The 17,856-nt window shown below is 40.2% G+C and overlaps 1 protein-coding gene across 3 annotated transcripts in view; it reads left to right on the top strand.

Annotated features, from left to right (window-relative positions):
* Positions 1 to 10,534, top strand: part of tmem135 (transmembrane protein 135) — a 302,235-nt gene extending 291,701 nt beyond the window's left edge. For 2 of the 3 annotated variants that reach the window (XM_078402681.1, XM_078402682.1), the window contains 2 exons: positions 2,476 to 2,543; positions 7,899 to 10,534. In XM_078402681.1, coding sequence (XP_078258807.1) covers positions 2,476 to 2,543; positions 7,899 to 8,034 — 204 coding nt within the window. In that variant the 3' untranslated portion in view covers positions 8,035 to 10,534. The remainder of the gene's footprint in view (positions 1 to 2,475; positions 2,544 to 7,898) is intronic. The other variant, XM_078402680.1, reaches the window with a different exon arrangement.
* Positions 10,535 to 17,856: the final 7,322 nt, after the last annotated feature.

The following is a 17,856-nucleotide window of genomic DNA, read 5'->3' on the forward strand; positions in this document are numbered from 1 at the left end:
TTTATGAGTAGATTTTTATTTAGAAAGTTCTCCCATTGCTTTTCTAATCAGATAGAGCTACCAGATTACTTTTGATTACATGCTGCAAAAACAATTGATTGAAGTAACATTTCAGAGATTTTCTTGGAAAATCTGCAATCTATACATGAATCGTCACCCATGATTTTGTCCTGTATTATGCAGAAATTGATGGTTATGTGGGATAACAAGGGCAGATGCTTTATTTATCTCAGATGGCACCAACTCAATTTACTCAATAGTTGAACACAATTTTGGCATTATGTGGATACCCTGATCCTTTATGATGACACGCATATTTCATGGACTCTTGCAATTATATTAGTTGATGTGAAATGAATGCATGTCTGGACATTACTTTCTGTCTGTCTGCCAAGCAGTTCTCTATGCACCTTGGCAACACTCAAGCACACCCACAATATCCAAGAGGATAGCTACCTTATGTTGCCTGCTAACTTTAATGATTTAGGCATCCAGCCAGTGCTGCTCATTAGGTGATTCTTCAACTGGGAGCCAATGTCCTGAGCAGTTACTGTTGCTTAAAGCTAGTCTGCAATTTTTATGATCAGCCTACTCTATCTCACATCGTTGAAGCTTGGGAAACTGTGAGACAGCACACATGGTTCAGTGATCGGTGATTTATGGACACTCCTATTGGGGAAAGTGATGGAAAGGATCAAGCGTGCTCAGAAATCACTGGCAAGTTACGCGAGGATGGTGAGGTGGATAAAAGGAGAGATACACAGTGCAAAAGAGCACAGTGTCTGAAATTGGTGCTTAAAATTGACTGCTATCTCCATCTCACTGCCCAGAGCTGTTCAAATGTGTTTATGCATCATCTACAATCTCTTCTGCCGAAAATCAGCAGCTTTCTGCAGACATTCAGCAACCACAGGGTGAAGGATTAGGCCAAACGAAGGAACATGATGGATAAGCACTGACTGAATACACCAACATGATTAGCCAAAGATGGACTAAGGCCTAATTTTCCTTCATATGTTTCATTTAAAGTATTTGTTTTATAGATACATTTAATTATGTGTGTTGGTTAAATGACTAAAAAGTCAGTGACGAGGAACAAGGCTGCTGATCAATGTAGAATTGGAGGTGTGGTTACTGGAGGGCCACTGAAAAGCTTTGCAACTGCATTGTGTATATTTGGCATATTGGGCACTGACCTTCATGATTTGCTGAATATTTGTGAATACCGAGGAATTAAGTCTTACAAAGTTCATTGCCGTGACCCGTTTATTGGCCACCATCTTCGTTTTTCTGAAACTGAGATCTGCAGCTGACACATCCTTGTGGAAATGAGTAAGAAGGAACTGCAGATGCTTGTTTACACCGAGGATAGACACAAAATGCTGTAGAGTAACTCAGCAGGATAGGCAACATCTCTGGAGAGAAGGAATGGGTGATGATTCGGGTTGAGGCCCTTCTTCAGACTTCTTCAATCTGAAGAAGGGCCTCAAACCAAAACATTGCCCATTCCATCTCTTCAGAGATGGTACCTGTCGAGCTAAGTTACTCCAGCATTTTGTGTCTATCTTATGGAAATGAGATTGTTCCTGGAGAAGGTGGGACCTATAAAGCTGGACAGGTTGCACTTGAATGAGAACAGGACCAGTATCCCCACAGGGAGGTTTGCCTGTGCTGTCAGGAAGGGTTTAAACTAATTTGTCAGGGAATGGATCAAAGTGTTCGATCTGGTTGGAAGATGCACTCACATAATGGTAGCATTAAGTAATACAGAGACTGCCTATATTCTGGGAACAGATAAAGGAATGAAAATTAATCAAGGCAGTGCAGTGGCACAATGGTAAAGATCCTGCCTTACAGCGCCAGAGACCTGGGTTCAATCCTGACCTCGGCTGCTATCCATATGGAGTTTGTATGTTCTTCCTATAACCACGTGGGTTTTCCCCGGCCGGATTCTCCGTTTTCCTTCCACATTCCAATAAACGTGCAGGTTTCTTGATTGATTGGCATCTGTAAATTGTCCCTAGTGTGTAGGATAGAACTAGTGTACGGTTATTTCTGGTTGGCTCAGACTCAGTGGGCCGAAGGGTGTGTTTCCACGCTGTATCTAAGCTAAACTAAAATGTGATAGAATAAAATGATTACCACAATGAGTGCACCAGTGAGTTCCACATCAAACCGGGCATTAATTTATTTGTAAATTTATACTTTCATACTGAATATTGTTTAGGAGACGATTGTAGTTAACAGGAATGTTCTCTTGGGACATAATGAAAATTGGAATTCATTAAATGGTTAATTCACAAAATGAATATGATACACTTGTCAGAAATGCAGGTTTGAAAAACTTTACTGTCGGATTAAATAAAAAATAATGCATGATTCAATAATATGTCTATACATTCATTTTGTATTTCATATTGCATTTCATTGAGAATTTTGTAAACAATCGTGATTAACTTCCCACATCATATTTAGGCAGTGATGGAAGTTGAGAACCTCCGGCCTTCCTATTGGAAATTTCTGCTAAGGCTTACAAAGGGAAAGTAAGTGTTCCAGTTCATTTTTGTCATTTGTGATTGATTGAACGTTTTGACAAAGTAACAAGAAGGATGTACTGCATTTGCCCTTATCTCCATGAATTTTTGCAAGGCCTTAGAAAAAGGTTTTATGTGAAAGGCGGGTGATAAATCTAAGCTCTTGAGTCCAAGGGAACATGCCAAATTGTAATGCAAAACCTGCTCATTGGCAGAAATCAGAGAAGAATAATCAACTGGCAGACTGTTTGCAATTGATTCTGTAACAATCAGTGTCAGGTCCTTTAGTTTTGAGGATATTCCCAGTGAGATCGGTTTAAATGTGTGGTGCACAATTGACAAGCCAAGTTGCCATAAGATAATGACATTGTGATATTAGTGAAGAATATAATGACAGATTGCAGGAAGATAAAAATGAGCTGGTTGGGAAGCAATAAAAACCCAAATAAAATTGATTTGAGTAACTTGCAAAATGAAGGTTTAAATTGTGTTTGATTCAGCCTGTTCCCGGCTCTTCCTCTGCCCACACAAACCTAGTCCAATTATGCACACGCAGTACTCATCTCCCCTCCTGATCCTAGAGATGGACAGCACGGTGCAAGGAGTTGCAATGAGATCTCAGCCTGCGTCACACCAAGGTCCTGCCTTGGATGCCATCGTCTTCTTTCGTGTCCATCATTCAAATGTCACATCACTGTCATTGTCCGTCCTGAAAAGGGCGCAAGCTTCCCGCGACAATCAGTGGGAGCCTCACTTGTACAGTAGACGAAGGTGGTAGCAGAATTAGCTCAGGACACTTCCAGTTTCCAGCCCCGTGACATGGACGCTTCCAGTATGGGGCCTTGGATGCTATGATGACCAATAACAATAGCCTCACCTCCCGTTAATGCCAGTGAGCTTCTCAGTGTTTCCAGATCACTGGACAATGTTTCAATTGTTTATATTTTTTAAATGATCAAAAAAATTGTTACATCCTTTAAAAAAAATTCAAGGAAAAACATTGAAACATGAACTAATTAGAACATTCAAAGTCAAATAAAATCTGGTTGGTACAGGATGGTGGAGGCAAATTCTTCAGACTGATGTCGGGGGATTGAGCTTTAAATGTGTATTTAAATGCATATGAGGCAAAAAATCGAATAAGGCAAAAAGATGAATGAACCGAAGGCATAGATTTAAACAAACCACTGCAAATATTAGAGAGTGGCGCAGGTCAGAAATTCATTGCCCAAAAGAGTGATGGAGACAGAAATCCTCAATGCATTTTAAAATACCAAGAGGAGCATTTTAAACCTGTAATCCGCAAAGTATGACCAAGAGCTATAAGATTCAAGATTCAAGATAGCTTTATTTGTCATCCAAATTGGACGAAATTCAGTCACCCACGGTCCAACAACAAAAGCACCAAAATAGGCATTAAAATTACACAACCCCAAAAACACACAAAAAAAGAAACATCCATCAAAGAAACATCCATCACAGTGAGTCTCCTCCAGTCCTCTCCTCACTGTGATGGAAGGCCACAATGTATTTTCCCTTCTCCTGCCGTCCTCTCCCGCGGTCAGGTTGTTGTGGTTGCAGGCCGCGCCGGACGGTCCGCAGCGGCCCGAGCCTAAGGCGAGTCGCAGCCGCTCCCGCAGCCTCCGAAAACGGCCGGCTCCGCTGATGATAAGTCCGATCCGGGGCGGGCGAACACGCTGCCGCTGTTGCTGCAAGTAGGGTTAACTAAGGTAGACAGTTTTCCTCTTGTGAAATAGACCCAAAATGCTGAGCATCCATTATGATTAGGGTCAGAATGTATGGAAAGACCTGTTGGATTACATTGCATTTATTTCAATGCAAGTGGCCTGCTTGGCAAGGCGGATTAACCCAGGGCATGGATAGGTATGTGGGACTGGGGTACTGTAACCATTGTTGAAAAATGGCTCGGGGAGGGATAGGACTGCTGACAGTATGGTGTTCCTGGGTGCAGGTGCTGCAGGTGGGCTGGAAGGAGAGGAGAGGGCGTTGCAATTTTTATTGGGGAGAGCATATTGGGGAGGTGATGGTCTGGGATAAGATTGCTGAGAGATCATCCAGTGAGACCTGCAGGGTGAAGGTGAGGAATAAGAGGTTATATCACATGGGATCCAAGGAGAGATATGTAAAAATATATATAATTGGCTTGATGGTAGGAAGCAGAGAGTGATGATAGAAGGTTCGTGCTGGGCCCATTGACACCTGTACCAATGATTTGGATGAGGATGTACAAATGCATGGTTAACAAATTGAGCAAAAAACAAAGTGCTGGAGGATCTCAGTGGATCTGGCAGCATCTGTGGAGGGAATGCACAGACAACATTTAGGGTTGAGATTGTTCTTTGGAGCCGCCGTCTGGCAGTCTGTAGAAGGATTCCGACCCAAAATGTTGCCTGTCCATACAGTCTGCAGATGTTGCCTGAACCACTGAGTTCCATCAGCACTTTGATTTTTGCTCATGATTCCAGCATCTGCAGTCTCTTATGTCTCCATGGTTAGTTGGTTTGCAGATGACACTAAAATAAGTGATATCATGGGCAGTGAAGAAATGTTATCAAGAATTACAATTGGATCTTAATCAACTGAGTAAGTGGGCTGGGGCATGGCAAATGGAGTTTAATTCAGATAAGTGCAAGGTGCTACATTTTGGGAAGCCAAACGAGGGCAGGATCTTCACAGTGAACAGTAGGGCTCTGGAGAATGTTGTGGTGCAGTGGGAGCTATGAATACAAGTACGTACTTCCCTAAAGGTGGCATCATAAGAAGACAGGGTGGTGAAGAAGGCATCAGGCAGCTTGGGCTTCATCAATAAGGGCATTGAGTAGATAATTTGGGATGTTATGTTGCAATGTACAAGAGTTTACTTGAGAGCGCACTTGTAGTATTGTATTCATTTTGGTCACCCTGCAATAGGAAAGATGCCATTGAGCTGGAAAGAATGCGGAAGAGATTTACGAAGATTTTGTCAGGACTCAAAGAACTGAGTTACAGGGAAGGTTGGGTAGGGTAGTAATTTATTCCTTGCAGCCTAGGAAACTAAAAGTTGATCTTATCGAGGTATATAAAATCACAACAAGCATGGATAAGATGATTGCATACAGTCTTTTTCCTGGGGTTGGGTAATCAGGAACTAGAGGACTAAAGGTCTAAAACTATAGGCTAAAGGTGAGAAAGAAAGATTTAATAGGAACCTGAAGGACAACGTTTCTCATTGAGAGTGGTATGCATATGGCACAAGCTATTAGAGGAAGTGGTTCAGGTAGGTACAATAACATTTAAAGGATATTTGGATAAGTGTATGGATGAGAAAGGTTTAGAGGGATATGGGCCAAACGCAGAAATATGGGATTAGCTAGGATGTGCATCTTATGGATTGGTTGGTCAAAAGGTCTGTTTCCATGCTGTGGGTAAGGTTATAACTGTGATAAACAAAGCTTTGAAACACCAAAGGTTAGTTGCATTTAATAATGCCAGTTATTAGCTACTGAAGTAAAATGCTGGAATGTTGCACAAGCTTGCTTGCCATTGCATCTTCTGACCACTGGAGGGCAGTGTTTGGCAGCATATTCATTAACAATAGAAATTAAAGGTAAGAGCCTAAAATAAAAACAAGTTGCTCAGATGTTTGTGTATTCCCTGCCTTTCAAAAAATTATTTGTTTACCTTTTAAACCAACACCACTTTTCTGCACAAACCCCACATCCATTCACCCCCACATCTATTGAATTTGATTTTCAATATACAGCCACTCCCTGATTTGAGTAATAGGCAACTTGAGTAAACTCGCACTTATGTAAACAATTCACAATAGATGGTCCCGTTTACAGACCTGTGTTTTTGCAACAGGAAGATAGCAAGGGCTTGCTTTCCACTTCATAAAAATAAAAGTGTCGCTGGGCTTGCTGCTCTTCCAGTTTTGGCCACTGTCAGTGTGACACGTTTGAGAGCAAGCGAAAACGAGGGAGGTGGTGGAGAGCAAGTCCTGGCCGAGTCGCCGACATCTTCCACAAGGTGCACCAGGGAGCCCTTCTTCACCAGCTGCCGCCCTGTCTGGTCGACGCATTATTGATGAGCCTCACGTTGTAGTCCCTGGCCGATGGCACTTTGTTCAGGCCGCTGCCAACGATAGAACGTGCCCGGTCACTGCGGGGCTCCCTCCTCCCTCACCAGCCGTCTCTTCTTTCTGTCAGCCATCGTTTGTCTGCTCACCCCTCCACCGCTGCCTCCTCCTTCTCCCGTTGCTTTGTCCACTCTGCCGCTCCCCCCTCCATCGCCTCTTCCTCCTCCTCCTCCTCCTCCTCCTCCTCCTCCTCCCCCTGAGTCGCCGACATCTTGAGGGGAGGAGGGGGGCGACGATGGAAAGGATAGGGGCAGAGTGGACAAGGAGAGAGGAGGGAGCCCCACGATGACCAAGAGCATCCCGTCGGTGGCAGCGACTTGAAGAAAGCGCTGTCAGTCGGGGCTACAACGTGAACTGCAAAAACAGCTGTGTCAACCGGATGGTGTGGCAGCTGTGAAGAATGGCTCGCTGATGCTGACCAGTGCCAAATGTGCTACTTTTAAGGAGAAATAACGCAAAGTGCTGGAGTAACTCAGCAGGTCTGGCAGCATCTCTGGAAAATATGGATAAGTGATGTTTCGGGTTGGGACAGATGAGCGGAAACTATAAGTCGGTTAGCTTGACTTCGGTGGTTGGTAAGATTTTAGAGTCAATTATAAAGGATGAGGTTACGCAGCACTTAGAAGTTCACGATAAAATAGGCTGAAGTCAACATGTTTTGTGAAGGGAAGATCTTGCCTGACGAATCTGCTGGAGTTCTTTGAGGAAGTTAATAGCAGGACAGACAGAGGAGAAGTTGTAAATGTTGTTTACTTAGATTTTCGAAAGCCTTCAATAGGTGCCGCACGTCGGGCTGCTAGGGAAGATGAGAGCCCATGGTATTAAAGAGAATAAACCTCCCCTGTCCAAACCAGCATAACTTGCCACTCCTCTCCTCTAATCTCCTCAGCACACTTTCATTTAGCTCTAACTGCCATAGCCTAAGTTCAAGCATTTCTAACTTGTTCAGTCCACCTTTAACCATTTTCCTTCACCTTACTTCATTGAAATCCCATCCTGCCTTTGCCCCACCTGCCCCTCCGCTACCAACTCCACCAACTGCCCACACAACCCCCACCCTCCACACAACCACACATGCCCGTACCTCCCCATGCAGATAAGGCCACACTTATCCCATCCTCCCTCCCCTCTATCCTCATCTCTTCATCCTGCTTTTCAAATGTGCCTCCATTTCATGACATCAAACGGTTCTTGCACATTTATTTCTGTATTTCTGTTTCAATCAGGTTTGCTTTGATGAACAGAAGGGCATTGGATGTTTTCGGTACACATGCCTCAAGGGACTTTAAAGGATTTATTCCAAGGTTGGATCCAAGATACACTCATATAAAACCAGAACTTGAACTTGAACTCCATTCCTGACTGGTTACTGTATGACAGATCAGGAAAGATATTCAGGTTTGTAGGGCAGGTTTAGCACAGGAAGTTATTAATTCCAATGTTTTACCAGGTAGGGGGAGGGTGGGCAATATTCTTGCTATTTTCTTTAAAGGATATCTAATCGCGCCTTTTTTCCGAAGTAAAATGTGAATGCATAAAGCACTTAATCTTTGGAAGTTTAATTGTTCTTTATTGATTATTTCATTTTTGTTGGTTATTTTAAATGTGACATTCGATTGTCCTATAAATTCCACTTATGCAAACTGCTTATTAGCAGGGTGTGGCTCATTTTATATCTGCCAATGCTAATGATTTTTTTGTGAAATTGAAAGTTTTTTTTCTTTTTGCAAAGTCTGTAGTAATGGGTTCATTCCTTATCGCCAATGGTTGAAGACGAATAAACAAGATGTACTGAAAAATAATTTGTATTCTGCAGTGTAAATTACAACACCAATTTGCACTGCTAAAGAAATATCATTGTTTTTGATATTAAATTGCTGTTGTTTTGAATCATTTAAAGACCTATTCATTTATGTTTAGTAACCTATTTACCCTAAACCTCAATCCATACTAGTAACTTAATGAAAGTCTTAGTCTGATTCCTATTGAAGAATTTTTTACATCTAATTGAAGATTTTTCATACTCTAGTGTATTATAAAATTATAATGATGATTAATTTTGGCTAAACATGTAATAAAGTGTGTATTTCAGGCAAAAATCAATTCATTAAAAACAAACTAAACAAATAAATATTCAATCAGATTTTTTCCTGAGGAATTGACCAAAAAGCCTTCTGTTATAATTAACTTGCACTAATCTTTCAGCATTAGAATCTTTCGTTTTTGAAAATCAACAATGTCACTCAAAATGCAATAGTGATTAAATAGTGCAAAATAATTTACAAATATTGAAAACTTACATTAAGGATACAGTTTTATTAGATTTTATATTTGATACCATGTTGAAAAAATTAGGAACTTTTATTTTTGGGACATAGATTGTATTAATCTAAAATGCCTTTTGCTTGTAGAAAATATGCATGTGTGTTGATTTTGTAAGAAACACCTTATTTCATCAGCTGATGATATGTAACTCTAGCTGTTTCAAAAACCTGCAATGAAAAGCAAATGCTTGCTGTGGCAAACAGATGATGATCCACTGTGTGTGTTCTAGGCTAGATTCATCTATGTGCTTATTACTAAAGATGCAATAATTTCCAGGGTTATCCCTGAAATATAACTGTGAACTGGACTATTCCCTGGTTCCACTTTGAATGCAATTACATATGGAAATGCAATTGTTTGCAATTGGATCTATGTAATGATTATAGATCCATGACTATCTTCAACCATTTTGGTGGTGTACCCTTAACACAAGTGGCTGGCATTGAGAGAACAGTAACTTCTATTGCAACAAATTACAGCATGTATGGTTAATAATCAGTACAGTTACTTAAGTCAAAATACCTCATGAAGTAAAATTTATCATGGCATCTGATCTTGGTGCAAAATGCTTTCCTGGTTTTGATTGGAACTGTGAGCAAGGTTGTGCGAATTACTAGATGATGGGAGATTTTCACCATTAAATACTGGAAAGCTATTGTTGAGGAATTCATTCAGCAACATGTCAACCGTTAAAAAGAATTCATGTTCTTTGTAATGTGTTTGTGTTGAGCTACCTAGAATAAAAGGTCGTTTATAACAGCTTATGTATAGCCTCTGAGTGCAAAAGGCACAATTTGTGACTTTTGTTACCATTCCATTTGTCAATACCGCCTTAAACCTCTGCCCGGGAAACTGGAGCTTGAAAACAAAAGAAGACAAAGGATGTGAATCTCTTCCATTGTTAGCAGATTCCTTCAGTGGTTTGTATCAAATGTTTTCTGTGTCAAAGGAGATAAAACAACACTGGAGTGAAAACTGTCCCATGTAATTATGTTCAATTTGGTAATCGAAGAATGGAAACCCCAAACTTGGCAGTCTTGTGATAAATTTAAAGCTACATCTCAGTAACTGTATAATAATATCAATTTTAACAATTAAAATACCAATGAAACACAAGTGGTACCAAGTATATTTTTTTACCGTCGTAATAAAAGAAAATGGATGTACAATGGCCAATTTTCATTTGTCAGAAAGTTGATTTTGTTTTGAGGAATTTAGCATGTTGTTCAAATGGCAATTATCTTTTAACAGTCCCTGTGTTGATGGTCCTAATTCAAAATGTGTTGATCATTGGTTGGTATTAATAATCCAAAGCCATCAGTAATGGATTTTACAGATCCACCATAATAACATCACAATAGAACTATCAAGTGATTTCAATTGAAAATTAAAAAAATAGTATGGGCCCCCATTCTACCAAAACTCCAAGAACAATTTCCTTTTGAATTGTTTTGTGTGCTCTTTCCTTCATTATAAATAAGCATTTTTCTGTGTTACATATAGATAAACTACGACAGATTTAGTACTATTATTATCTCTCCCTGTATTATTATTCTCAGGTACAGAAAATAATAACCCCTCAATAAAGTTTTATATCATTGGTAAGTGGTCATTTATAACTTTGCATATTTAAGCATGGATGATTAATGCAATAAATACTTCTTGATTACACTTCATTTCTTTTGATTACTGAAATTTTCCTTAAATTACTTGTAATTATTTCATTAGTTCCTGAAAGTTTACCATGAGAACACACTTTAAGACAAAATGTAGGCCAATACAAGAATATTGATCCATCTCAATTGTCAAAAAAATGAAAATACATTAATAAATGAGTTGTGCTCTTCCCAAATTATCCCCTCGTGCTAAATTTAGCCTTCTTGTTCCTTGAATCCTTTGGTGCAATAAGTAGGCAACATTGCTAAGTAGGTTGTCTTTACATATGAGCCTAAGAACATGTAAAACATTGCCAGGGATGAGCTGATCGGCCCTCCAGTTTTGTTTCATGTTTCACATCTGTTTCCCTTTCTCTCCCCATATTCCTTGACTCCCTTGTTGTTCAAATGTCTGTTTGTCTCCACCTTGAATACATTCAATGACTTTGCCTCCACAGTTGTTTGATAGAGAATTCCAAAGAGTGAAGATCTCTGGGAGAAGAATGTTCACCTTACCATGATCTTAAATGTGTTAACCCGTTATTCTGAAACATTGCTCTCTAGTATTTTAATGGAAATATCTTGTCAGCATCTACATGTAAATATTCCTCAATAATCTTTTCATTTCAATATGAGGACCTCATGCAGTGAGTATGTTTAATCAGCTCAACCTATACTCATGTGTCAACCCATTCATCTCAGCACTCAATTTGATGAACTTTCTGTGTACTACCTCCGATGCAAATATATTCTTCCTTAAATATAATTGTAATAAGTCAAATATAAGTCCAAAACTGTTTGCTGTACTCTGGGTGCAATCTTAACGGTACTCTGCAAAGTTACATCAAAACTCTTCTACTTCTGCATTCCACATCTCTTTAGTAAATGACAACACTCCTAACTACTTACCTGCTAAACCTTTGTGTCCCATGCACTAGAAACTCCAGGACCCCATTGTATTACAGCATGTCTCTCCTGCAACGCTCTAATTTTACTGGAAACAAAGGGCTGAGCAAACAGTAATTCTTTCAAATATTCTGCTGCCGTAAAGGCCAGTTTGGAAATAATTTTCATTTGCTATGGGTTCTGATACCTGCAGAGGTATTAAAATCTTGTAGTACGTTTGTATTGTTGATGGGGGTCCATGTCAGAATTCTCTTTTGTTGTTGAGGACAAAGTTTGAATGCAGCTCACATTTATAACTTGAAAGTTTCTTCTTTGTCATGTGGGTCCGCAAAACAAGTGCTCAGAATACATAGAATGTGCAGAGAGTAGCAGGTGAACACCTCACGGCAGTGATTCTATTAAATCTGGAGAAAAAGTATGGATTTTTAGTTTAGTTTCGAGATACAGCATGGAAAGAGGCCCCTAGCGATCAGCCTGTAAACTAGCACTGTCCTAAACACTAGGGACAATTTACAATTTTACCGAAGCCAATTAACCTACAAACCTGTACATCTTTGGAGCGTGGGAGGAAACCCACACAGTCACAGGGAGAACATACAAACTCTGTACAGATAGCACCCATAGTCACGATTGAATCCGAGTCTATGGCGCTGCAATGCAGCAACTCCACTGGGCCTGCCTTTCCTAAACTTTGCTCAGGAAAATAAACAACATAGATTCAATTGATGCTCATTGCGAGCTATTTCCAGGCACAACAAAGGAATTGGCATCTGTTGGTAAAAATGGAATAGAAGAAAAATTTTGATATCTAAAACCACAGAAAGTAAAGGTCAGAAGAATGGTGCCATCAAGGACCATGATACATCAAAAAAGGTACCGATACTGTAGGCCGGGGTTTGAATGATTGAGGAACAAGATGTATTTCTGCAGCAGCAGCCAGCTGTTCATATTGGAATGCATCCAGAAATCACATCAAGTTTATGAGGTGTGTACAGTGGAATGAATATGTGGCTGGGCCCTCATGATAATACTTGTAAAATACTTGACAGTGGTCCAGATTCAATCCAAAATGTTCATGTCCTTAAACTGGGATTGTGGTCCCCATCCAAAGTGATCATTGAGCCCAGTAAACCGCTGATGGGTGCAAAACAGATGTTTCTTGCTTGATCATAGAGATGAGTAATCTCTACAGGAAGAGTGGCCTGCAATCCGGAAAATTCCAACAAAATATTGTGAGTTCAAAATTGAGTTTAGTGCCTTCAACTGGCTTGCAGTAACAGCATGCTACACACTACTATGTAGCTGGCATTAGTGGGCTATACTCTGTGGTTCATCACATCAATTAATTGTGTAGAGATTGATGCAGTGAGGTTTGCAGCTAATTGTGCATCAGATGGAGGCCAATGTTAAGTGACAGCCACACAAGAGCAAACATGGATCAAGGTGCTGAATTCTGGAGGTGAGGTGACAGTGACAAAGTCTGCCATCAAGGGTGCATTTGACTGATTGTGGCCTGGTTATTTAATAGGAAAACACACTACTGGTTGGAATCATGCTTGCAGGAATATGTTAATTGTCACTTAATCTAAATCATCTATTGCAACATTTAAAAGACTTTAGTACTTTTAGTTTATTTTACAGATACAGCACGGAAACAGGTCTTTTGGTCCAACAAGTCCACACCGACCAGCGATCACCCTGTATGCTAACACTATTCTGCACAATAACGACAATTTACAATTTCACTGAGGCCAATTAACCTACAACCTGAACGTCTTTGGAGTGTGGGAGGAAACTGAAGCTCCGGAAAAACCCCAATGCGGTCACAGTGACAATGTACAAACTCCGTACAGATGGCACCTGTTGTCAGGATTGAAAGGTCAGTGGAAGAATGGAAAGGGGAGTTGAAATGATTAACAACTGGGAGATCCAGCAGGCCTTGGCAGACCGAGCACATGTGTTTGGCAAAATACTCGCCTAGTCTACGCTTGATCTCACCGATGTAAAGGAGGCCACATAGGGAACACCAATTGCTGTAGATGGAGTTAGAGAAGGTACACATGAACCTCTGTCTCACCTGGAAGGACTACTGAGGCCCCTGGATGGATGTGTGGGAGGAGGTATATGACAGCAATTACATTTCCTGCAGTTGCAGGGGAAAGTAGATGGGGAAGAGATGAGTGAACCAAGGACTTGTGGAGAGAGTGGTCTCTTCTGGAAGGTGGAATGGGGTGGGGATGAGAGGATGTGACTGGTGATGGGTTCATGGTGGAGAGAAACGACAAGGATCAGGGGAACTCTATCTTTGTTCCGTTTAGGGGGAAGAGGTAGCGAGGGCAGAATTAGAGATACAGAAGAGAAACAGGTAAGGGATCCATCTATGACAGCAGGAGGAAACCACATTTGCTGAAGAAAAAGGACATCTCGGACATACAAGAATGGAAAGCCTCATCTTGGATGCAGATGCGGCGGAGACAGAGAAATTGAGAGTAGAGGATAGTGCCTTTGCTAGAGGTAGAGAGGGAGGAGGTGTAGTCCAGGTAACTAGGAGTCGGTGGGTTTATATTAGACATCAGTCAATAGTCCGTCCCCTGTGATGGAGACAGAAAGATCAAAAACGGGTGAGAGGTGTCAGAGATAATCCAAATTTTGAATTGATTTATTTCAATTTCAGAATGATAGGAACTATGTAGTTTGTCCTAGTGGTTCAGAGTGGATAGAGTAGCTAGGGTACAAAATTCATTCTGGCATCGGACCTGTAAAACAGTTTGGTCAGGATGGTTGTGTTTCCTGCTGTTAAATTTTGATTGAAAAGCACAGCATGAGGAACTGGCCCTTCACCTCACTGAGTCTGCACTGATCATCGATTACGTTCACAGTAATTCTCTATGTTAGACCTTTTTCACATGCACTCCCTACACACTAGGGGCAATTTACAGAGGCCAAAATAGTGTGTAATTCAAAGCATTTGAATGTAGACAGGAGGTATATTCTCTTAATCCATTAAAATGAAGACGGGGAAGTTTGCTGTGCTGTGTTAATGATCAGAAAAGCTTCACATTTTCAGTATTTTTACACAAAACATTCTATGAAATTGAATAGAAAATGCAAGGTTTTCAAATCTTTAAATTGCACAATCTGCTTGTATCACAGACTTGCATTTGTGCTGTTGATATAATCTTTAGTCGATTGAGTCATAGAAAGCAAGTGCAGTGAAGAGAAAGTGCTTTCAGGTTTGGTACTACTGTATAACACTCACAGATCAAAAACACTTCTTTAGACATCTACCAAGGCCTCAAGTGCAGCTTTGCACTACTCTGGCCAGTTAAATTATATGCATCCAATTCACTGGATGAATCTAAAAGAGAGTTAGATAGAGCTCGAGGGGCTAGCGGAATCAAGGGATATGGGGAGAAGGCAGGCACGGGTTACTGATTGTGGATGATCAGCCATGATCACAATGAAGGGCTCGAAAGGCCGAATGGCCTCCTCCTGCACCTATTTTCTATATTTCTATGTAACATGAATAACATGCAGTTTCAGTGGATGATGACTCCTTAAAGTTAGTTGTCTGTCGTATAGAAATAATAGGGGTTATAAATGTTATGTGATAGGAGTAGAATTAGGCCATTTGTCCCATCAAGTCTACTCTGCCATTCAATCATGGCTGATTTATCTATTCCCATTCTCCTGCCTTCTCCCCATAACCTCTGACTCCCTCCTTGGATATCACATGACAAAAATAACAAGCATCTGAATAATACCTCAACCATGTATGTTTACATTTTTCTACTGGAAGTTTGCGGATGTAAACAGGGACCATAATTAATGCAAAGTTATCTAATAACCAATTTCTCTGCAGCTGGCACAGTTTTATAATATGCTTTCACAGAAATACGGTGGATCAATGGAGCAAATTGAATATGTAGTTTTTAAAATCTCTATTACCTTTATATTATTTGTGACAGCTTGGATTGAAAATGTAGGCCTCTGATGTTTCCCTAATTTTGTGCATAACAGGCTCTGTTACTGTGTAGTGCCTTCTAATCAAATAGAGATTTATTTCAAGGATTTTTAATAAGATTGCAATTAATTAGTTTGAATTAACATTTAGACTTGCAAAATATAAAAACACTTCCCCACCTTGAATTGCGAATTTTCAAAAAATATTATTTCCACTTTTTGCATATCAAACGCATTTGCACCTAATTTTAATGCAAAAGCTAGATACATTTAACACAAAGAAAGTGCTTTGATCTTTTGTTATTCATTTCATTTACAACAAGCAGATATCCTGATTAGTATAACTGATTAGTGCAGATTTGCCACTGAAACATCACAGACAAGAATCTCTTGAACATCTCTGCCTCTCAAAAAGATATATCCCTCAAAAGGCCGTTATTCATATTGTTATGTTCACCATGCACAAGACTAGGTCATTTGCATTTCTCAATATGTGTAAATAATAAGCTGACCTAGATTTTTCACAAAATCAAATAATTATTCCACAAGTTATCTCGATTTCACAGAACTGAGGCAACATAAGTTTGAGAGCAATAATAAATACATTCTTTTGAAACCTGCATTAAACCTATGTAAGTCTCAATCATTCAAAGTTCCAAGCATCAATATTAAGAAAGGATAAGTCTTCTTATGAATGCATACACCTTGTTCTGCACACTAATGGTGCAAGAAATGCAAAATACTCGAAAGGCTCTTGAAAGTATGGAGTCACAGCAGATGCCAAAAGTACATTCACTATTAGTCTCAGTGATGTTGCTAAATTTGGACATAAGTAGAATATGCGTTCCAGGAAATTAGCTTTGCAGGACATTTCAGTGCAAGTTCCGATCCACAAAAGCAGAATGGAAACCATTGACAATGTTAATGGTAATTTCCACATAAGCATAATTCAGGAAATTTATGGGCATTGTGCCAGAAATTGCATTGGTGCCTTCTGTGCGCACTCTGACCCGCAGGGTGTTGGTGAGTTTGTATTTGTCTCTTGCAGATCTGTCAATGTTGACTTGTGGCTAAGTACAGTCAGAAATCAAAATGACGGTGTGCCATGTGGCAGCAAGGCCTTGTGTGGCGTGGTCTTATTGCACTGGGTAGATAGACAAGCTACAATCATGAAATAGCTGAAAGAGACCGACAGGTAATTTAGCCACATCCTTTGGCTAAACTGGCTTTCAAACCTATCATAGGCTTTGAATGCTTCTATATACCCATAGGGGCGAATTGGAAAGGACATGCGAAGTGGTGTTTGAAGTAACGGGTGATTTATTGAAACGTGCACACCAGGAGACCAGTCAAAGCTGATCTGTTAAGTGTGACTTTGGTACATTTTTTATATTCTCAGATGACAAGATTACTCAGAAACTTGATTTATAGTAAACCGAGGTCTTAATTACAGAAACGACCAACAATAAAACGAGGCTTTACATGTCAGTGGAATACTTTTGAGACATCTCTTGAAGCACTTCTCTGAGAATAAACCGACTTGTTTGAGAAACTCACCACTGCTGTACAAGATTTTCTTTGTGTCTTGTCCCCATCTGAGCCGTAATTAAAAGGATGATTGGGCTTCACGTGAAAGCCAGAGTCAGGGAGCAGATAGAAATGCTTTGGACATGACTTACAATCATGATCAGACATTGGTCAGCTCTAGAAGAATAGTGCACCAAGAAAGTTATCACTAAATATTGGAGGTAAAGGCTAACCTCATTGCTGTCTGTGCTAATTAATGTGTTAAATAGTTTCTGAGTTCTTCTCTAGTATCAGAAAAACTTGTGTGGCGTCTCACTGGACCATCATTTCCTGATACAAATTGTCATTCCATGAGTTTCATTGCAGGGAATGCAAATTTAGAAATCTCTCCTAAGTAGATGGTATGGCACAGCTGTGTAATAGACCAAAGTGTAATAGATGTTGTCATCAGCATCCATCATCCATCACAGACATCCCCTTTGTTCTCTTCTTTCTTTGCAACTTAATGCTAGTTTGGTCTCCGAAAAAGGTTCCCAACCCAAATCGCCTATCCATTCCCTCCACAGATGCTGCCTGACTAGCTGAATTACTCCAGTGCTTTCTGTTTTGCTTTAGGTTCCAGCATCTACAGTTCCCTGAGCAAAACACAAAGTGCTGGAGTAACTGAACAGCTCAGGCAGTATATGTGGAGGGAATGAATAGGCAATATTTAGGGTTTGGATTCCTCTTCCTGCAGTTCTCTTCAAGACCCTTGTGCAGTTCCTTGTGTCTCCATTGGTCTCCCCCTTTTCCTGCTTTTGATGAATCA

Source organism: Rhinoraja longicauda, chromosome 7 (assembly GCF_053455715.1).
Source record: "Rhinoraja longicauda isolate Sanriku21f chromosome 7, sRhiLon1.1, whole genome shotgun sequence".
NCBI lineage: Eukaryota > Metazoa > Chordata > Chondrichthyes > Rajiformes > Arhynchobatidae > Rhinoraja > Rhinoraja longicauda.